The following is a 23,130-nucleotide window of genomic DNA, read 5'->3' on the forward strand; positions in this document are numbered from 1 at the left end:
GGCGGCGGGGGGCTCGGCCCCGCGCCCCTCGGAGGCGGCGCGGCGGGGCCGGCGGGGTACACCCAGCGCGGAAGAGGCACAGGTGGCGAAGAGCACGGAAGTTCGTCCTCCTCTCTGGCCCAGGCCTTCCCTTTATGCTGCATCGGTGGAAGGCACCAAACGCTATCAAGATACAGAGACAATTCTCCAGCCTTTAAGCACCGGTGACGCCTGGCAGACTGAAGTGGCTGTTACCGGGACGTCAGACAGGCATCGGCAAACGCTGGCATGAGGGAAGGTCATCAGCGTCAAAGTTTTATACCCAGAAGGAACAAACGTTTCTCTTGCTTGAGGACCCAACTCACAAATAACACTTCTAACACGAAGGGAAGCAATGCTTTATAAATGAGTTAACAAGGTGGATCGATACAAATTTTCATAACTGTTCAAGACAGGAAATGGGAAAGAAAGCTGTAAAATAAATTTAACCGCATTTACCACTCAGACAAACTAAAAATACGTTGAGTAAATGAGCAGGGGGCCTCCCCAGGAATACCATTCCTAAGGGCTGTCACATGAAATTGGGATCGCTCTGATCCCGAGCCCGCTGAGGTCACATTCCTCATTCTTACTGGATTAATTGAGATTTACGTAAGGTCATCGTTACATTCGTTATTTCTCCTTTCGATATTAGTGTATTTCTGGAACTCCTCTTTTAAACAGCAAGAAGTGAGATTAACCTGCCTGGACTTCCAGAAATGCAATTGTTGCCAGGATTAAGCAGAGCCCTCGGTTAATGGAGGTTGTCTGCTGCGCTGTCCTCTCTCTTCCGTGGCGATAGCGATGTACTGCTCCCCGGTTAACCTCAAATTCTATTAACTGTGAAGAGCTACGACAGTTCATTTTGAAGATCTGAGAGTAAAATATTGCAATAAATCACTAAATGTGTTACTGCAATTTCCTGACCACATAAGAAATGTCTTTCTATTAAAAAATCCAATAGTGAGTTGAGTCTAATATCTTTTATTGGTTTAAATGTCAAATTTCCCATCAGTATTTATATAAATCACATGTACAAAATGTGAATTAAGTCATACTACTTGTGGCGTGTGTAGACAAAGCAAATCCTATAAGGAAGCAAAACAGAAATAAGATTTGATTGGTTTCTGAAATAGTACTGAAGATGCTTTGTCTTCTTTGTCTAATGCATTACTAACACTCCAAAAAACCTCTTTGCTGCATATCTCAAGGGTTGACAAGTGTATCAGATTATACATTTCAGTGACTAAACAACTGTAATAGCCTCCAAATAACAAATTCAACGTAGATGTGCGAAGAGCAAGTTTATTAACCATACGTTCATATGCCAAGATGACTGAAGATAGGAGGAGGAGGAAATAGAAATAACTGGAACAATAAAGCAAGCAAACCCAAAAAGTTATTATCTCCTATACATCAGGTAAAAAAATCTGAAGCTCAGCAAGAGGGAAAACATAGGAAATCATATTCTTCTCTTGGTGGTTAGCCTGTGTCAAAATACAATCCAGACATTTCCCAGCACACAGTTAATCAGTCATATAATAAAATTCAAGATCATTCTGGTGTGGATGCAGGAAAAAAAGAAGACAGAGGCTCTTGTGCTCCCTCGACGTATTTCACCAAATGCACAGCAAATGCATCACTGTTGTGAGTTGTAAGTAAAAAGAGCATCAGCGAAGCTATTTTAAAATCAGAATACAAGTCATGGAATATAAAAAGTTTTTTATGTGCTGAACTTTGTGACTTTTCTGAAAAATCCTCCCTTCCCTCAAGCCAAATTGCATACAGCCTTTCACAAATCTGTTTGGAGCTGTTCTTTCAGTCACAAAAGAATTAATGTTAGAAGGCCACGTTCAACGCATGACGACTTCTCTATGAGATCTGCAAATGTAAATCTGTTCCTGTCACACTGTTGGCATGAGAGCAGTTGTCCAGCAACACAAACAGCAGTTTCTTAACAGTTATTTCTAGCAAGTGATGTTATCTGTCCGGTGTTTACTGTAATTTTTTCACATTTCTATGTTTTAGTTTTATAAATCACTGCCCAACTTGAATAAGCCTTATTTTCTTTAATGCATGTAATTTATACGCTTTCAGAATAAATGGATTTACAGTAGTTTTGTTTAGATAACTTCCATTTTGACATATTCTTCTAATTGTTTTTATCACATGTAAACATTTTAAGCTGCATACAAGACAGTTACGTGCATCTAAGACCTGCATGCAAAGATTACCCTTCTTTCTTCCAAGCTGTTGGATTTTGGCATGCTCAGAAAAAACTGAGCAACAATTTACTTATAATCGGGTTCAAATACCCTGTGTTTGGATTTCAAAATGGCAATAATTTGCTTTAGTAGTACCCAAATACGACTTTCTGAGTGTTCCAATTGTTTCATAACACCTTGCACAAATTTAGAGTCTGCAGACATTACAGACCTGTTTTTCTACTTCTTTGAATTTAGTGCAGTTATTAATATCTGAGGAAATAGGTTATAAAATGACACTCTTCTGATATGGTATCTGATTTGGCATCGGACCAGAATAGCAGGATTTGATGCGAGCCCCAGTACCACGGTGCACGGCTCAGCCGCAGACCAAAGAGGCAGTTGTGGAAACGCAGACAACTGCTTGATAAATAATCAACAAGGTCGTTATCGAACAGTGACGGTATAAGGGATTTGGATGGGACCTTCAAGGGCCAACTGGCTCAGCTCTCTGCTCTGAACCAGAGGCAAGTATATGTGTCATTTCTGAGAGATGCTTGTGCTGCTGTTCCTGGAGACTTCGACTGAAGCATATATAATCTCCCAAGCCATCTATTCCAATCCTTGTATTACTTTTAATGTTTTAGAGATGGCAACCTAAATTGTCCTGGTTACAATTTAGGCCTCTTACATCTCATCAGTCCTGTCACAATGGGGGCAAGGGATTATTCTCTTTCTCTTCACAACCATGCTTTTGCATGCTTAAACACTCCTACCACATCCCCTTTTGTATTCTCTTTGGGCTGAATAGACCCCGCTTGTGCGGTATTTCCTCACAAGTCCTGTTTTCCAGGCCTCAGGCCCCATGAAAAGGCTTGGAGTCCCATCTTTCTCCAAGCACGGTGCCCGAGCTGGACGCAGTACCCTAACACATGCCTCACCAGTGCCAAACCTCAGGATCAGGTTCTGCTTTGCTATCTGCCTGCACATACACCCAATGTATTGTACACAATTATTTATTAGCCCGCACGTATTCTATTTCCTACTTTTTCCAGCTCCCAACTGGTGAGGAAAGGGCTGGATGCTGAGGGACCGACCGCCATCACCTCAGCGGCTCCGCCAGCCTGGGAGGCCCGAAGAGACGGCACCTCGGGCTCTCCCACAGGGCTGACGCGGCAGCCCCGGGCGGCCTGGCACAGGCCGGGGAGCGGCGGGTGCCTCCGGTGCGCAGTTTGGGAGCCCCTCCCAGCCCTACGTGCGAGGCGGAGGCGCCGTGGCGGCGGGTGGGCAAGGTGAGGGCAATGCCTTCACCGGCGCCGGCGGCGCATGCGCGGCTGCGGGGCCGGGCCGGCGGCCGGGGGGGGCAAACGCAGCGCGCGGCGGCGGGCGGGCGGTCGAGCGGCCGCTGGCGGCGGGATGCGATGACATCACCGCGGCGGGACGCGCGCGGGCGGGACGGCGCGGCGCGGCGGAGAGCGTGAGTGGCCGCTCCGCGCGCCCCGGCGCGGGGGAGGGGCGCGGCGGCAGGGCAGGGCAGGGCAGGGCAGGGCGGCGCGGGGCGCGGCGGCGGCGGGGCAAGATGGCGGCGGGCCAGCCCTCCCCCTCCTCCGCCCCGCGGAGCCCCCCAGCACTGCCCCTGCGGGCGGCTCCGGGCCCGCAGCCTTCCCGGGCGGCCCGGCCTGGCCCGGCCCTGCGCGGCGCGGGGCCGGGTGAGGGACTGAGGCCGGTTGCTACAGGCAACCGGGAAGCCCGTGGCGGCGAGCGGGACCGGTGGGTGTCGGTTAGGCCTTGCCGTGTCGGGGAGCTTGGCCGGGCGCCTTGCCAAGGAGCGGGGCTCCGCAGCCCCCGGGTATGCCCCGCGGCAGCCCTGCCTCGGCCTGGCGGTGAGGGGCCCGTCCCTTCCCAGTAACTTCCCCGTCACGCCTGCCCGAGCCCGCAGTCGCGAACAAAGTCTGTGAGGAAACTTAAAGAGTTGCTCAGTCTGAGGGAGATTCCTGTGCTTGTAAGCCTCGCTGTTACTTGGAGTTGCACAGGTCCACCTTTCTTGTCGTGTGGAGGTTGTACGTGTGGAAGGGAGAGGCACACGTAATGAGAAAACGCACTGTAAACTCTTAAAAACTGCCATAAGGTGTATGTATTTGCATTTTCAAAGCTGTTAATGATGTTAATGATTTAAACTGATGGTCTCCCTTCACTGTCAGAAAATCATGGTTACAAAAGCTGACAGCACAGTAGGTCTTGCTGTGTATTCGGAGTAGGGTTTGCCTTCTCTATGCTTTTCTTTCTAAATACAGATTCTTGTTTCTAAATTATTTCCAAATGCTCTACAGTACTGGACAAATACTTGGGCCCTCAGTTTTTTTCCTCAAATATATATGTCAAGTTAATGAGCTTTTATTACACCTTGATTATAATCTAGTTAATTTGGTGAGCGAAAGCACAGTTTTCTAAGATACCTCAGTGTTTGAAGACTCCTCGTGCTGGGCTTATCCTGATGTCTGAAGTGATGCTGAAATACAATCGTACTTTGTTTTCAAAAACTCAGCTTCCTTCAGCCAGCTGCAGAATGTTTCAGTTTTCATAAGCTCAGTAGGTTGTCTTAAAGCATACGAACAAGTGCAAATCTTACCAACTGCCTGTTTGTTGACATAGGTTTTGGATATTTACTTTTAGAAAAATGAGCAATTTATGAGGAGTACAAGATGTAATATGAGAATAAGGGAACAGCCCACTTAAAGCGGTATCACTAATGATAAAGACCAACAAAATCCCACTTTGGATCTGATTAAAGGTTAATCTTGTTGTGTTACCTAATTTCTGATAGTTTAGAAGTCTTTAACTTCAGTTAACATCTGATTCTTCAAAAGAATAAGAACTGTTGCAGGAAAGTTTTTGCACTCTAATCCATAGCTGGCTAGAATTTATTTCAATCTTGAAGCCAAGTGTTTAATTTTATTTCAGAATTGTTATCACTGTTCTGGATATAAATATTTAGTCCCGTGCACTTCTGCGTATGTGGCAATGGTTCTATAGTGCAAAACTACAGAATAAGGGGATAAGAGTGTTCACTTTCTTAGAGTTGACTTCTACAGAAACCGTCACTTTTTTTTTTTTAACAAAAGTTTTGGGTTTTATTTTGCTTCAGCACTAATTATCTGATACTGATTTCTTGGTATGTCTCTGATTAACTTTTCCTTTTGAACTAATAACCAACTTGCATGGTCCTCTTATCACAGGAAAGATTATTCTCCTTGCCTTTTACTATTCTAGAGCAGTCCATGCAATGATTTGTTTTAAAGTTTTAATATTCTTTGTACTGTTTACTATCTTACTGCATATACGTTTACATTTTTTCTGTAGGGTCATTCTCTTTTTGTTTTCTTCTTGGGCCTTTGGCTACTATTAATAAAGAGCAGTGCAAACACTTTACAAATAAAACTATCTTTTGAAAACCTTACTGTGTTCATCAGATGTCCATGACATAAATGCTGCTAAGAAGCTAAAATTAATTTTAGAAGTGGTTGAAGTGAAAATGATTAATTGCATTTATTTTGACACAGGTATGAAAACTCAATGGGGTCATCCAAAAATGTAATAAGTGAGCCTGTTGATGTGGAGGAAGGCTATAACATGATGGTAAGACATTCAGCTACTATAACAGCGTGGCAGGATTTTTCCTACTGCAAGAAAAACTAAATTTTCATGTTGGGATTCACTGATAAATTGGTTCATTTTTACCTTCTCTGAAAGTATTGATTCTAGAAACAGAATCGATTTATTAACACCATGATGAGAAACTTGCAAAAATGAATTTTACTGTAGAAGAAATCTGAGTATTTCCTCTGTTTTTGCATCATTTCTAGTTGTGTTAGTATATAGTTTTTTTGGACTTTAAGACATTTGTTTCAACTGATTCCCACTTTAAACTGCTTTCATCCCACCTGTGTTCTAGTGTAAGACCGTAATGTTTGGTTACACTAATGGAGTGGTGTTCTTTGAAATAGCTGAGGTTAGAGCTGAAGTCATTTTCTTTGAGAATGATTGCATTGGACGAAACCGGTGGTTTTGTTTACAGTTATGTATTTATATATATTAACACCATTAAACCAAGAATCCTCATAAGTCTTTTAATATTCATAGCTGTGCAAAGAAGCAGTACAGACTAAATCACAAAAATCTGCTATTTAAGGCTAAACAAATTTGTAGTCACTCCTTTTGCCTAACAGATGATTGTATCTGTAGCACTTTGAAGAAGGTAACTTCTTTGGGTAGTTAAGTAGCAAATAGGAGGAATTCAGGTTGAGGAAGCGGTCAACAACCTATGTATCAGTATCATTTCATTCATACGAAGGAAGGTGTTAAAGCTTGCTCTTGCCTAGCCAAATGAAAAGGCTATGTTGATACCCACTGTGGCCTTTGGCACAGTAGTTTACACTTCTCTGTGGCTGTATACATCATTACTGGTAACTGTCCTGTTAAGACCTCCTTTAAGGGTTTGTTGTTTTCTTTTGACTGACGTCTAAGTTATGGAGACTAGAATTTTAAGTCAGGCCCTAGTTTCATGATACAAAGTACTTGGAAGTGTCACGTTGAAATACTTTTGCTTTCCTTACAAGCCTTTCTGGCTTGTAAAAAAAAAAAAAAAATTAAAAATCAGTTTCGCGTGGACTAATGCAAAGTTTTACACTTACTTGGGAGTAATGATTTCCAGAAATAAGAATGGAAAACGCCTGCCTTGGCAGCAGTTGTGCAGAAAGGAACCTTGGGATTATAGAAGGTCGTATGTGCAAAAACAGAAGTTCTGCTTATATATTAGGAAGAGTTGGGTCTGCTCTGACCAGGAGACAGGGACTTGGGGATTGGACTAGACCTGCAGAGGTCCCTTCCAGGCTTTGTTATTCTGTGACTGTGTAAGTTGTGCTAATTTATGTGTGATATGTCATGACATATGTGTTATGATTACATCATAAGTGATGAAAAGGTAATATCATATTGCAAAAAAACCCCTATGCATCATTTTGAGATAATCAAATAGGAGTATCATCTGTAAGATGTGAATAACCTGTCCACAGTGTGTAGCATTGAGAAAGTCTTCATTGAAGTATCTGTATCTGCTTTTGGACATTGTATTTCAAAGACAGATGTGAATCAGTTGGAAACAATCTGGAAGAGAAAACCCTAAGTGCTCAGATTCAGAAAACTTGAAATCTGAGATCTGGAAAACATGAGAAGGAAGATTAAAGGAATAGGGATGGTAAGTCTGGAAGACAGGAAGACCAATGAAGGATGAAATGGAACATAACAGCATAAAAAATAATAGGAAAGAAAAAAATTCAGACGGTTTCCAAGTCCTCTGTGTATGGCAAGAATGAGTGGGCTTATGCTGTAGGAAAGCCATAGTTAAACATTACACAGACGGTGCTGAGTGAACGTTGTCTGCTGGTGGAGGATTTGAAAGAAAAGACACAATAAATGAGGAAAGATTTATTTGTTTACTTATTTCATTTTTGGCAGTTGAGGATGCCATGGATTAGCTTTACTTCCAGCTAAGGTGAGTGTTTGGGTCTTTTTTGAAGATTTGAGAATAAATTAATGCAGAATGCAGTCTGAACATCCTTCTTTTGGTTTGAGAGAGACACATTTCAGAGGCGCTTAGGTTAGCTTTGACTCTGGTCTGAAGTAAGATACCGCAAGTATTTACATTAGGAGTTTATACAGTAGTTTCAAGTGATTTTAAAAGTTACGTGACATTTGTGGACCTTTAACTCTTAGCTTGATGATGGAAAGTGTATCATTAAGCAACAAGGGATTAAAAAGTCAAACCAAACTTGATTCAGCAGAAATGGTCACTCTTACTAAAATTCCTTGTGAGGATAGGCAATTAATTATATAGACCAGAACCAGTTTAGTACAGATCCTGGTTTTTTATGTGCTTTACTTGCGCTTCTTTGGGCCAAAATATATAATCTGCTTTATTTATTTCATTAGGTTTTCCAAAAGTTCACTTATATAGCAGCACTATTTTTTCCTTTGTTTTCATTGTAATACATGATGATATCTCTAGGTAGGTCTGTGGAGCACTAGATGGCACACTGCAGCTTTGAAACAAGCAATTGAGGACATCTGGATGAGAGAAACCCAAGTTACATACTAGTATTTAAAGCATTGAAGTAAAAGCAGTTTCTCACTCGTGTTGTGTTTCCTACCACCTTAATAAATTATAGCCATGCATCTGCTATATTAATTTTTACTGTATTTTCGTTCTAAAGACATACTAGCATTATAAAACAAAGTGGTTGCAGGCTTGAGTCATATGATGGTAAGAACAAAAAGAGGAAAAATGCGTCTTCTGTTTAGTGCTATAGAAAATCAATCTGTTTCTGCCTAAAATAATGTTTAGATTTATGTAACATCCTTGTGCTTAAGTTTCTCAGTTTTTAAAGATAACTTGGTCAGCAGTTTTGTGCTATCATGGTACATAAATTTATCATTATAGTACATAGTTTGGCTTTGTTTCAAATTATTTTCTGAGGAATAACTTGATACACTGTAGAAGAGGCAAGATTTGGTCTAATTGACATCTATCAGTTGATACAAATATTTCTTAATATATTTGGTTTCAAATGTCTTGTGATGATGTATTTTGCAAAGAAAAACGTTTAGTAGGTAAACGAAGTTCATCCTTAGTGTCTCTCATTTTGTCTTTGAACAGCTGCAGCTTTCTAGTAGTAACAGCTAGCTTTAGTTGCCAGGAAATACTTTCTAGGTTCTTCTCAGGGAAAAAGAGGTGGGTTTTTTATACATGTTTCAGATGGTTCCGATAAATCTCATGCCTTTCTCCAGGCTCTCTCCAGTCAGCTAACACATGTATTTTGGTCTCATGCAGCTTTTATTTTGAATAATTAGTTCTAATTAACACAAGGTAACAAAAACATTTGTGAAGTCTACTGTGATGCTCTAGCAGCAAAAATTAAATGGAAGTTAAAATCAATTAAATGGAAGTTAAAAATGTGTGGTGTAGACATACCCATACTGAGGGCTGAGTAGTAACTCTCATGTCATGTTGATGAATCAATCTGCTTATTGTGCAGAAAAATGGTTGTGAAAATGAATATGTTCACCTGTTTTGGATATTTCAGGAAAATTCGGTACCTGTGCACCCCACTTTGGATGGTTTAACCACATATTGGATGAAATTAACATATCAAAACAAAAATTTATATATATATTTTTTCTCATCCTTGTATTTCTTGTTTTCAGGCTTCTTTCCAACGCTCTAATAGCCATGACAAAGTGAGGAAAATAGTTGCAGAAGAGGGACGTACAGCACGGAACCTAATTGCATGGAGTGTTCCACTGGAAAACAAAGAAGATGATGGTATGTATTCAACAGTCTTCCACCAGCTTTCTCCACTTCCATCCTTTTGTCCACTGGAGTTGCTCACCTGTAAACATGTTTCTTCCATAGCATTTCTCTATAAAAAAATAAATGGTTATGTTTAGTGCCGATAGTATAATTTTAAAGCTTTTTCCAAAGTGCACCCTGCAGTTGACAGATCACTTTATAAAACCTTCACAGTGACAGATTAAAAACTGTTTTAATTTGGTCTTTAAGCAACATCTAAGACTGTTCTCTCTTGCTGGTATTATCAAGATATTTGTGTAATATGTTATCTTAAAATACTGGACTTTGAAGAGGCTGTTAAAAACTGATCTCTTGTAACTCGGGAATTCAGAATTGAAGGGATGGCTTAGAACAATCCAACAAATTGCTGTCTATACTCTAAAACAAATAAGTTTGGAAGTTTCTTTTAGTATCACTTAAGTCTGTGGTAAACATCTGTGAAGAATCTTTAAGGAAGGGGATATGTTGGGACAGTTTTCCATAATGCAAGTCCTCAGAACAGTTTTGTTACTGTTGTAATATTCTCTTGTGGTATGATGACTTAAGGAGCTAGGAATTGACTTTAATTTTTATACTGCTCAAGCTGTTCCAGATGTCAGAATTCTGTTTTTGAGGACTTCATTTCAAGTATTTTTGTAGCTCACGTGTCCCTGTGGAGGTGCTGCTGCTTTTGAGACTTAGGCAGGAGTATCTAAAAGGATTTTTTTTTTTTTTTTCTCCTGTGGGGGTGGCTGAACAGTGGAACAAGTTACCTAGAGAAACTGTGAGCAATCTTCATCCTTGGACGTGCTCAAAACCTGACTGGACCTAGTCCTGGTCAGCCCGCTCTAGCTGACCCTGCTTTAAGCTGGGAGGTTGGACTAGATAGTCTCTAGAGGTTCCTTCCAACCTCGGCTATTCTGTGATTCTGTCAGTGGAAAAGATGTTTCTATGAACAGTTATGTCTAAGTTACAAGATATTTAACCCTATGTCTGAAGCGAAGTTTAAGCTGTGTTTGGCTTGCTTTATGCATTAAGGTGTAGTTATGATTTTTTTTCTTTTTAAAGGTGAAAAGTCTAAAGTGACAGAAGACAAATAGGTACATGAAAACCTATTTAGATATTTGTATGTGAACATTTATATAGGTTTCATCAAGGAAATTACATTCAGTTCAGAATGCATAGCTGTACCTCCGTTGAACAGTGACAAGCAGAATGACAGATAACTTACGTTTAGCAGCTAAATATCCTAAACCCAATTACAAATGTTGACATTTGCAGGCTTTGGTTTCTGGTTCTGACCCTTTTACTTCAGCATTGTCCCAGCTATCTTAGTACATTTTGTATAGCAGCAGCGGAAAAACATGTACTGTGAACTTTTGTTAGCTACATGTATGAAGAGAAAATGGAAATAATTTAAGACTTGGGCATAATCTGACCAGTTAGAATGCATACCTCCCAGCTTTGGATCACATGCAGCAGCCACTCAGTTTATGATCATGAATACGTGGATTTGTAAGTGGGCCAGTTCTGTATTCTTAGGGGAGCTTCATTTACATCTGTCTCCAGAATGTGCATTTATCTATTTGCTAGTCTTACAGTTGCCTGAATGTTCTTGAGTACGTTAGTAGATCTATTGATATTATTGGACTAGTCACATATGTTGTTTAAGCAGAATTAGAATTGGGACCTAAATTATTTATAGATTCTGAATTACACTTTTGGGAAAGGCAGTAATATGAATGAGTTTATGCGAAAGAACCATAGACTATATTTCTAACAGTATTTTTGAGCTACTTGTGAGTGGATTCAATTTCTGTTTAGAGAGTCCGTTATTTGTTAATACTACCTTGCTTGTACTATTATTTTAGAAACTTTTAAGTAAGACTTTTTCCTTAAAAATGAGTGAATGTGAGTTGTACATGAATGTTTGCTCCAAATCTGACATTTTCTGCCACAACATGAAGAATGAATGTAAAAGTGAATTTTTAGCCTTCATTAAATAGTTGTTATGTGTGATAATTAAAATCCAAGTATTAATTTCCTTCTTTTGGTTGTATTAGCACTGTTGTAATTTTTAAGCTTTTTGTCACTGGTGCTTTCTTCTTTTTAAAATTTCTTCATTAAATCGTAGGCTGGCCTTTTTGCACAATACAAAGAATCTGATGATAATTGCCTAATGGAAAATTTCCCTGTGGAAAGGAACTTGTGGCTAATGAAAGTCTGGCAGAGCCAGATCCTTTATCTCTTGACCCTTGTCTTGGCATAGAGGGTATATATGTTGGTGTCAGTGAGGTCTGATTCATTTTATGCTGATCTTTCAATATGTATTTTGTCCCTGAGGAATGATGCAGCAATGTTATGAATTAGGATAGTTCTAACTCTTTCAGGGGTTGTGTAAATCAGGCCAAAGGTTCAAGTTGCCTGAGCCAATCCTGCAACTCTTCTGTACAAAGCAAAATTTTGTCTTTGGCCAGTTTCTTCTGCTTGTAATGTTCAGAGGTATTGCTTTGGCAGTAAAAGTGTGTGATTTAACATTTTATTATGTACTGTTATTTGTTACGAGATTCTTTTTTTTTCCTGCAGAAACAGTGAGGGTATGGGCATTTGCTATTACTAGTGGTACTGTTAAAGAGGGTTGATAAATTAAAATGCTGGATTCGTTTTTTCAGTTTGTATCCTGTCTTTTTCTGTTTCCTTTAAAAATTGTGTGCTTGTGCCCTTCTTACTGTTTAAGTTTTCCTCTGAAAGACTTGTGTATTTTATGTAGAGGACATGGGTAAAAGAGCAATAATGAAAATAATTGCAGTCAAAACTTTCTAATTCTTTAATGGAAATATATAGTTCTAGTCAATAAGAAATATTTCCTTAAAAAGGAGAGGTGTTTCTGTTACATGGTTTGGAGCAGTGTGCACCCTTGTTATGTCAGATCTCAAATTCTAGTTATGGATACAGATCAATGACATGAGAAAATCCAAACCATGGTGGCAATGGTCTATAAGAGATAGTGACTGTTAACAAATTTCAACTATTGAAATTAAAATACTCCTTCACAGAATTTGTTAATATGCAGCAGATTCTGTTGGACAGACTAATTAACAGTACAGTTGACTTTGTATCCTAGGAGGAGAACCTTGTAACTGTGAAAAATTCACTAGTCTGATATTCTGTCTCCAGAGTTAAATTTGCATTCCAAACTTATGGCCACTAATTGCCTATTGCAGTCATTTAGATCTTGCCCACCTTGGAGAGCTGTTATCATTCTAATAGAGGATTTCAGAATTTTTTCCTTTGTAATTTTATATGCCTAGCATGAAATTTCAGGCACTGCATGCAGATAAGCACTACCCACAAATTTTATTACAAAATCTAAACTGTGATATTAGTAACAGTTAAAACATCCCAGAGGCTTGACATTTAAATGTTAATAGAAGGTAAGGTGCCTTTGGAACTTTAAGAGATGTGTCAAAAAAATTGGAAAATCTTGTATTTGTAATTGTTCCCTTCTCATTTCCTATTTGTTTAAAATCACTTGGGCTCTCGCCATACAGAATTAATTTGTAGATTCAGCATTTCAGGGTAAGGAAACATATTTTATTGGTTGCAAGGTGCCTGGCACACTTTGGGGAGCCTGCGGTATAATCTACTCCTTTAGCAAGAGCCTGATGGAGTAAATAGGTTTTGCAGTATGTGATGAAAGTCATGAAACTTGGCTCTCTTTGGCCAAGTGAGGAAGTGGTAAGAGTCGTGACTGAAAACATTGTGTGTAAGCCCTAGGAACACTGGATCTGATTGTAACTGGCAGAAGGGAAGGGTACTCTTTAAGGCTCATAAGTTTCAAACCTTGAATTTCACTGAAATGAATGGGAATCCAGTCCAGTGCTCGTAGGTGAATACAGGGCCATTATATTCTGGATGAGGCAGTGACAGTGATTTGTAAAAGTAATTTTGTGCAAAATATATTGCTGTAATTCAATCTGAAGGTGGAAAAACATGGAGAATTTTGGTTATATCCATGCTTGAAGGCAGTAATTTCTCCAGATCCTTAGCATTGTACAATTAGAAAAATAGCATCTACTACTGCTCTACAAACTTTTAAAAAGGTACGTTTTATAATAATATTAGGAACTTCAATATGCTTCCTGAATTAAGGGGTCAAAAATCATCAGTCTCATCTGGTTGCTTCCTCCAGGCAGATGCCTCTGCCTTACTTTAAATGAGGTTCAGGCAAGCAGGTCTTATCCAAGCCTCATTTTTGCAAAAACATTTCTTAAGATGGACAGCTGCACCAGTTGAGCTAGTAAGATAGGTTCTGGAGTACAGACTGGTTATATGTAGCAGTGGCACTATAATGTATACTGACTGTCTTACAGGTTTTATAGGTACCATGGAAGGAGAGAGGTGACAGTAGATTTCTCACACCGTGTATAAGAAATGGAGGAAAAAACCAGCATGCTTACCCAGTTGTATCCTCAGTTTCATTCAAGGAGATGAAAAGAAAGACAGTTGAAAATTGTTATTGTTCCTGCTGAAGGTCTGATGATGAACAGTGTCAAGGGCACTGAAACAACATACACAGTTGATCTCTGCCATAGTGAGAACAGAAATAAGGGCTGCTATTAATTACTGAATTTAAAGGCGATTCCCACATTTCTCATATCAGTAAAACTGTCCAGAAGAGAGACATGAGAGGGATGATTGTTGAGACTGTTAGTATAAAAGACAGATTTTGAAAACAGTTTATAAATGGCTTTTTTTTTTTTTTTTAAGATACTAGCACCTTAGCTTTTTGTGACATGAAGTCTTCACAAATCATAAACTCTGTGTGCTTCATTTTTAATTACCAGACAGAGAGGAAATGGACTTCAAGTGTAAAATATGACTGTAGCTCCGTGAATCCTGCAAAACTTTGCTGCTTTATATATTTCACATTGGCAACTTAATAGCGAATGAGATGATAATCTTTGGTCACTATTGTTCTTTCCTTAAAAGTCAGTAACTTCCTAGCAGATAATGCCCTTCGTATGTCATTGAGTTCCTATGCATCTCATAGCAATGCTAGTATTGTATAGTTACATACCAGTAGTCACTGAACATGCACATAACCATTGAGCAGTGCTCCTGTGTTGTCACTAGTTGTGAATATAAAAGGACAAAAGCAGAAAGGAAGACATCTTCTAATAACCAGAGGCATTTATTAGAAGAAAAAGACTAATAAAGCTTGGGAATGTGGCTGTTGCTGAAAGACAAAACTTTTTGGCCCATAGCCCTTAAGAAAAAATTAGTCCCTGCCACATGTTTTTTGCTTTTAAGTTTCAAAACCTGGTATTTACATAAGTTTTGTTTTCTCTTAAGTGTCTGCCTTATATAGAAAGTGCCTGAAAACTTGCTTTTGTCTTTACAGGGGACTTGTTCAGACATTTCCCAGTTGTTAGATGATGGATTAGTATTCTGTTTTTGTAAGAATCTAAAGAGACTGCAGCTTTTTTTTTGTCTTCATCTGCCCTTTTTTACTTTTAACATACCCATATTTGTTTGTAAGCCTTTTTCATTGTGAAAGTTCTGTGTGCCATTGCATTCAAAGTCTTGTCTTTGCAGAACGTAAATCATCTCAGAAGAGAGACTTTGGTGATTGAAATATTATCATAATTCTGACATGGAACGGATCCACCATTTAAGCTTTTTAGTGACTAGGAAGGTTTTATACATACGGTAGCTGAATCAAATTTTTCCTGAATGCTGTTAAATTGAGTTCAATATATTAATTTGTACCTGTTGTTTTGGCTAATGTAGCATTTTAAAAATGAATTATCAAGCAAATAATTTTTAATTTGTTTTAAAATTAAAGGCCTTGTTCTCTGGAATAGCCAGTGATGCAAACCAGCTGTACAACTGCTTGATTAAGACAGGTTTACAGCTGCTTTACATAACCAGAGCAATGTAAACCAGCTGGACTGTGTTAGGTAATTTGGCCTAAGAACTGTTAAAAACTCAACTGAACAATTCTGAAATTCAAGAATGATCTCCACAGACTAGGAAGGAACTGTATTCAACTAATGCATTTATTTGCTTGGCTTCATCCAGCTAAATAATCTTGAAACTTAGATGTAATCTGTGGTGGAGAGTACTTTTGCCATAGTATTTTGTCTTACTTGCTTACATTTTTGGTAATTGGATCCTGTGTTTTTCATGTTGTGCAAGTTAGATACTAAGTTGGGGGAATAAAACTTAATTTTTTTTTTTTTTTTTTTAAATTACCCCTGAGCAAATCTCAAAGATTAAATGCAAACATGTCAGGTAGGTCTAGGCTAACACAAATTTATCTACGGAAAGATAACTCTTCATCAGTTAAGAAATTGCCACCACGACAGCACTGAGACCTGAAATCATCCTTTCTGACTGTGGGAATTTAAACTGATTTTGGAAGCATTGTTGCTAAAGTTACTTCATATAAGCAGTGGAGGGAGACAGGTACATTGAGAAGGCATTTCCGATCTTAAGGGCAATGAGTTATGCTCTGTGAGTGTTTTTTCTCTCTTCCTTTGGCTACCTAAATGTAGGTGAACTAAGTCCAGTCCTAAGTTCTGTTTTTCCCTATCTTTCTTGGCAGAAAATATGTAAATCTACTGGTAGGTTGGTTGAACAGTTCGAGAAAAACTAAATTATTACATTTGTTTTTCCTAAGAAGGATATTCCTTGTTTTAATTCTGTAGTATCTGATTGAACAGTCATTCAAGAGCAGACTTTTTTTTTATCTATATAGAAAACTAGTATCATATTTAACATGTAGATTGTAATGATATGATTTTCAGAGGCACTGAGCACTTAAAGGTAGGTTATCTTTGTTGAATGAAGTCTGTAATTCTTGCCTTTCTTTGTAATTTTTTTCATTTTCTGTGTGTTTTCTGGCATTATCCACATTCTGAACTGTGAAATATATATTTGGAATATACAGTTTTACAAGCCTCTTAACTCCTAAATTGTGCCTATATCAGTACATTGCAAGATGGGGTATGTGCATTTTAGAATGCTCTATCTAACTAAAATCGTTATTGTTGATTAAAACAGTTGCTTCTCCCATAGGAAAATCAAAATGGCAAGCTGGTGGAAAAACAAAGAGGGTGACTCAAGGAACACACAAGACTGCAAAACAGGTATCTGCTCATTTTTTTATTGTGGTTATGACATAAAATTTACAACATATAAATGTTTTGTGATATCACTGATATGTTATTGGCTGAATAATATATATAAAAAACTGTGCACACGTGGCATTTTTAAAGCATACAGGTTTCAAAATCAACTATTCAGAAGTTAAGAAATGACAGAATGTAGGTTATCTTCCTCAACCTTTACTTTTGTAATTTCTTAACCTCTGGGTGCATGACTCTTTGGCATTAAAGTTATTTTAAGGGAAGGTGCTGTTCAACAATAAAATGATACAGGTTATTCTTCCTATAAGCATGCTACTTACACGAAGGCTACCTTTCTGCCCAGTTTCTAATTTAAGGACGTGCTTTGTTTCCTGACTTCGTGTGTTAATGGCTGAAGAATTTTGGTTTAAAATTTCAGTAATCCTATTTTGGAAAAATTAGTCCACGTCAGTAAAATTTCTGAGAGTTATGACTGGAAAGCAAGTTCAAATGAGAAGTGTCAAGAAGAAACTGCTCTTATTTTTATTCATGTTTTTCCTATGTGAATGACAATCTTTATTACATTAATAAAATAATACCTCAACCTTTCCTCATGTTTAACATTTTTAACGATTGCTTTTCTTTGATCAATAGATTTAGCTATTAGTGTGGCCTTAGCCATTTCGTATTTTGAGACAGTCAGATTTTGATAATATGGCATATGGAAGATGTTATTGTTTGAAAAAAAGAAAAAATATTCTGCTTCTGTAGAGATTTATTTGCATCTTTAAAACACAGGCGTGTTATTTTCCTAACTTAGTTTAGCAGCTATGAAGCTTGTGTTCTCTCTTCACGTACTAGTATGTTACAAACACTGTATATCCTGGTTTTGTTCTATGAAGGTGGAATTCTGTTGATGTAGTTGGGGCTCCCTGTAAGGGTTTACCCTCAGAACCTTTTGGGTAAGAGTAATGTGCTACATAGTTTGGGTTCTCTCTATTTTAGTCACTTGGGATTATGTAAATCCTGCGTTTTCAGGAGAATACTTGATTGTTATTGAGTGGCTCTGTGTGGGATTGCTATACTAAAACTATATTGTAGAAACCTAGTGCATTCCTAGTGGGTACAATTAAGGTTTGAAATGGCCTGCCGAGTGTCTGTGCATCTTGGCACTTCAGTTTGGCATTCAGCACCTTTATTTCTACTGCATTTCAGACACTGGATACTGCTGTAAATTGGTGGCTTTTTTGTTACATTTGTTGAGCCTTCAAATTTAATTTTCCTTTACATATAAATGGGCCACTAATCTCAAGAAAATAAACTTACAAGAACTCTTTCATATGGTCTTATCAACCTCATCTTCTTCTCAGCAGGGTGCTGGCAAATCTACATTCAGTAAATTTTGGCATCCTGAGAATAAATATACACTTCATACTTTCCAGAACTCCAAGGCAAGTTACTGAAACTATTTTGGAAAAACAGAAAAGAGATTAGGTTTTAATGTAACTTTCATCGTCCACAGTGAGTTACTTGAGATGTAAGAAGGAATATTCCCAAGTTTCTTAACTTCAAAGGCACAAAAGCTTTACCTTTTCTGCAGTTGAAGGTTTGAACTTTCATTACAAGTGAGATAATATGAACTAGCCCCTCTGAATCTTTGCCGTTCTTGGGTGGGTTTTGTTGTTCTAGTGAGGACAAGCTTCAGTATAGGCCTGCTAGATCATGTCTATATAAGCCATCATCACACTTTGGGTAAACAGGCATATTATTTAAGGGGGCGGGAGGCCCAGGCAAGCTATTTTTTGGTATGTTTGTAAACACTGATTTATTTTTTTTTTGTAACATGCGATAGTCTGCAAAGTTGTTGAACATGGATTAAATTTTGGATAAGTGTATTGTCAAAGGCTAAGGGATCTAAGATCACTTAGAAGATTCAAAAGTAAGTACTTATACCCAGTTAAGAATGATGTGTAGAAATTTGCAGGATTGGAGCTTTAGAACTCTGCTCAGAAACACTTAATTCTGTATCCTTGTGTCTTGTTGGTGGAAAGAGGCTTACGCCTCAACTGCTAACCAAAGTGAGAGTTAGTTGGAAGCACTGGGCACAAGGATGTAGGTGGAGTTTATGTGGCTTGGGTATAGCTCCATCTTGGTGAAGGCGTGGGATTGTTGCCTTATCTTTCTTCAGACTACACTGTTAGAAATATTTTGTCCTGTGCCCCTACGTTCCCCCTGAATACCAGAGAGATCAAGAGATGATAATCTCTGGAAATTCAGTTTCAGTGTTGCACCATGCTCAACCTGAGCATGACACTGAGGAATATGATCTGGTCAAAAGTACATACTTCTAGTAAATACTGTTTAATTAAAACTTAATTCCAGGAAGGCTGAATAAGAATAATACAAAGGTGTAGCTGTACATCAGCATAGAAACTGCAGTCTTGAAAAAAGTCTGTACCTAATCCAGCATTTCTTGCTTTTCACAGTGAAAGGTTAGTTTGATTCATTAGAAAATTTACTAAAGATGCTTATAGGTAAAGATTCTGCTGAACAATATGCAGATTAACTCAGAAATCCTGGTAATTTTTTGGTGCTTGCGTTAAACATTTGTACAGAATATAGCAGTCTGTATAAAATATTAGTATTATCTTTATATTAAAAGTAGTCTTTGCTGCAACTCTTAATTGAGTACTGGCTTTCATTTCTGTAAAGTTGGTGCCAGTCAAAATTGATTAAGTTTGAAAATAGGTTGCAGAGTTTGATCTTTTTTCATGGAATTTCTGGAGACTGAGGTGCCAGACATGGGACACGATTTGGATTCTTCTCTGAAAATTGACTTCTGTTTCCTTGAGTGGCAGATACCAGGCTGTGACAAATTCAAATGTATAGTGTTAGAACTGATTTGCATCAGGAAATTAAAATATTATTTCTATTAACTAACCGCCAACTTAATGCTTACCTGCTTGTGTGATTGTGTTTACAAGAAATTTGGTAATTTAGGGATTTGCATCCTTTCAAATGTGAGTAGCTGTAAATGTTGCCTAGGTTTTACTCAGACACTGGAAATCTGCGTACATGGGTAATAATGGAACTGCTGCAACTTACAGTAGTTAACACAGTTCAACATACTGTTTTCCTAAGTAAAATATGGCTGACGTACAAGAAAGATGATGAATGGATGCCAAATATAGTGAGTGGATAACATTATTGCTAAATATCAAAATATATTCCATGACACTGTCTTTGAAAGATAGGTTTTCAGGTGTATCTTTCAAATAGTGTCAATTATGCATGGTTCCCATTCCAAACCAGCTGATCTTTCATATCAGCAATATTAGCTGAATGAGTAGAAACCTAATCACTTTACCAAGGTCACATTTTATAAATACGGGCAGCAAAAGGTAACACTGTTATTTTAATACGGCTATTTATGATTCTGTAGTTAAGGTTGCGTCGTCATAAACTGTATTTTAAAGGAGCTGTAAATTAGCCAGTATAAGCTTTACTTCAGTGGTTTATTTACAAGGCCTCAGCTAAGGAGCATCTTTTCTCCAAGCTGTTCTTTAAGAGGTGACATTTATGTCATAGAAGAAAAAATATGAAATACTCTGACGTATGAAACCCTTCTGCAATTCCTGCTCATTGGTTGTTTATGACATGCATCTTTTCTGAAAATGTCTCTCATGCTTACATTAGCTGGGGTTCATCTGGAGTACACTTAGAGCGTTTTGAGATATATGTAAGAGTAGCAGAGATGTTAGTATGATTGTAGTAAATCAGGTGCCCATTCTTCCCCTTCTTACTGAAAAATTAGAATCTGAACACAAACACAGGTGAGAGCATAACCATCTTGACAGCGCTGTGTCTACCTCCCTAATTACAAAGCAGAAGTTGCTGTGTTTAATACAGTGTGATACAGGTAGTCAGAGCGCTGGGGGAATAAGCAGACTGAACCCAGAGAGAGAGGCTACCAAAGAAACAGAGCTCTGGAATTTACTCAGTGGTTTGGTAGGTTCTATCTTCGTGTCAGCGTTCAGTTCTCTTGTAATGGGAAGCTGTGTTTATGGTGTGAATTCATCAAACAAGGCCCCTAAAATCTAGAGATAAAAGGCATTTGTATTCTTAAATACAGCGATTGAAAAATCATTTGGTTATTGCTTACTTTCCCATTCTGTAATTCAAGCATCAGAAATAAGAGTTCATTTACGTGTTTCCTAAACATGTAGGGAACTTTTTGTATCTTAGGCATACTTTGTTGGAATTCAAGAGGAATCCACAAAAAACAAAGATCCTCTTAAGGAGAATGAAGAAAATTTTCTCTAGACTTCGTACAATCTTTGGGTGTCTATTCTATGTATTTCATCATAAAAATATTATTATAGGTCTTCCTTACCTAGGTCCTGATTACCTTACGTTGCCTGTGGTCTAAAATGACTTTTCTATAAGAATTCTCTGTCTCTAAGTGTAAACTTACCTGCCATTAAACTCATCTTCTGGCGCAAAGAAATCATGTTTCCCACCTTTTTACATGGGGGACAAAAAGGCTTGAATCCCAGTCAATTGTTCTGCTATTTACAGTATTTCTAGTCAGTGATTAAATATTCTAATTACAAACTCTGTGTACTGGCTTGTGCAGTGTTCATTTTGATTGTTTTTATTGAATCACCAAAAGTAGTTTTTAGAATGGAATTTTGCAGTAATCCCTACAAGTCTACTCCAGTAAGAATTGAGTTTCTGGAGATCTGTGCCACAGTGGAACAATGCATGAAAACGGCATTAAAGGTGCTATTAAAATGAACGCGTTAATGAAAAAAAACCAAAACCAGACTTTTGTAGCACATAGCTGATACCTCCATCACCAACTGGCACACAGTTGGGCGTCACTTTGGGTTTACTGGAGGTGCATAATCCACCTGGCTACTATGGAATGAAGAAGCTTATAGAAGTCTGCCATGGTAGCAAGATTTTTCTGGTTTTTTTTTGTTGTGAGAGAGAGTTTCAGATTTAATAAGGGCAGTGTCATGGAGCCAAGTGCTGATTTGGTATTTTCAGCCAAATAGGCATGCTTCAGAATCCTTTGAATATCCTGTGCAGATAAGTGACAGTGTATCTCTCTCAAGCAGATATAACCCCATATAAGTAATTAAGCTGAACGCACAAGGTCAACAGATACATAGCACTGAGGTGGCGTAACAGTACTTCCAAGTAGGTACATAGTGATTCCTGTCTGTGCCAGCATTTGTGAAGACAGTTGGATGTTTTCCCTCTGCTCCCATCACATTTAACATATTGGCAGTTCTCTACATCTGTGCAGCAAAGTAGTACTAGATCAATTAGCCTGCATATCAACACTAAAAATCAAACAACAGATTTGTTGTAGTTAAAGCTGTTAAATTACAACTTAAAACAGCATGATGGCACTTTCAGACTTGGTGTAAGTAGGAACAACTTGGTTCATTGGCACAGCACTTACGCTGGGTTGAATTGAGGTTGCAATGTTAACAATATGGTAAAATCTTAGTACAAGTAGTCTTCTAAATTGTGAAAGCTTCCTTTCGTAACTAATTCAGATGCTGGCATCTCCTCTGCAGTGTAGCCATAACATATTGATCAAAGGGCTAGCCGCATCAGCATTTTGCTGACATTAATGCTCATATATTAGAACGAGGGTTTAAAAACTGTAAAGTTGTATGTAATGTCTTGATATTAGAATTTAATTGTGATGGAATATTACTGGTGTGATTATTAGTAAAATGTTGTTTTCATCTCTAGATGTGCATACTTGTCAGAATACGTAATACAGGATATGTAATTAAAAAAATGTAACTTTCCAATGTGCTAAGAGGCAAAATATTTTGTACTGTTGTTCAGTCTCAATGCTGGCGTTATAAATGTCAAAGAAACAGCATCTAGTTCTACATAGCTGCTGCATATATTTAAGGTAAGAAAGTGTGTTTTAAAAAACTCAAGTCAGTGGGGTGATGTAGCCTTCTTCAGTGAAAAATTTTGTGTTTACAAATTTTGAATATGTTGAAAAAAGTGTGTTGCACAGAAGCCCAACCTCTTACCACGCTTCTGTTTGTTGTTTTCCTTTTCCGTTGTATCTTGTTTTTTCAGAGCACTACCATAGACTGTAAATTAACATCAGCAGCAGCTGGAGATAAAAACTTTGACAAAAGCCCAACAAAAACAAGACAGCCTCGAAAAGTTGATCTGCGAGCTCGATACTGGGCATTTCTTTTTGACAATCTCAGACGGGCAGTTGATGAAATCTATGTTACCTGTGAATCGGATCAGAGTGTCGTAGAATGCAAGGTAAGTCTGCAGCTGTTCTTTGCCTGTTGTTGCATGGCTGTTATTGTGGTGGTTTTTTTTATACTTTACAAAAAAG

At 38.3% G+C, this 23,130-nt stretch overlaps 1 protein-coding gene across 2 annotated transcripts in view; it reads left to right on the top strand.

Moving 5' to 3' along the window:
* The first annotated feature begins 3,575 nt into the window (after positions 1-3,575).
* SCAPER (S-phase cyclin A associated protein in the ER) overlaps positions 3,576-23,130 on the top strand; it is a 168,592-nt gene continuing 149,037 nt past the window's right edge. For both annotated transcript variants that reach the window (XM_087744780.1, XM_087744781.1), the window contains exons 1-5: positions 3,576-3,699; positions 5,783-5,858; positions 9,483-9,600; positions 16,690-16,760; positions 22,857-23,054. In XM_087744780.1, coding sequence (XP_087600906.1) covers positions 3,644-3,699; positions 5,783-5,858; positions 9,483-9,600; positions 16,690-16,760; positions 22,857-23,054 — 519 coding nt within the window. In that variant the 5' untranslated portion in view covers positions 3,576-3,643. The remainder of the gene's footprint in view (positions 3,700-5,782; positions 5,859-9,482; positions 9,601-16,689; positions 16,761-22,856; positions 23,055-23,130) is intronic.

This window comes from Nipponia nippon, unplaced genomic scaffold (genome assembly GCF_047370975.1).
Source record: "Nipponia nippon isolate SJK-2023a ecotype South Korea unplaced genomic scaffold, ASM4737097v1 scaffold_9, whole genome shotgun sequence".
In the NCBI taxonomy this organism is placed as follows: domain Eukaryota; kingdom Metazoa; phylum Chordata; class Aves; order Pelecaniformes; family Threskiornithidae; genus Nipponia; species Nipponia nippon.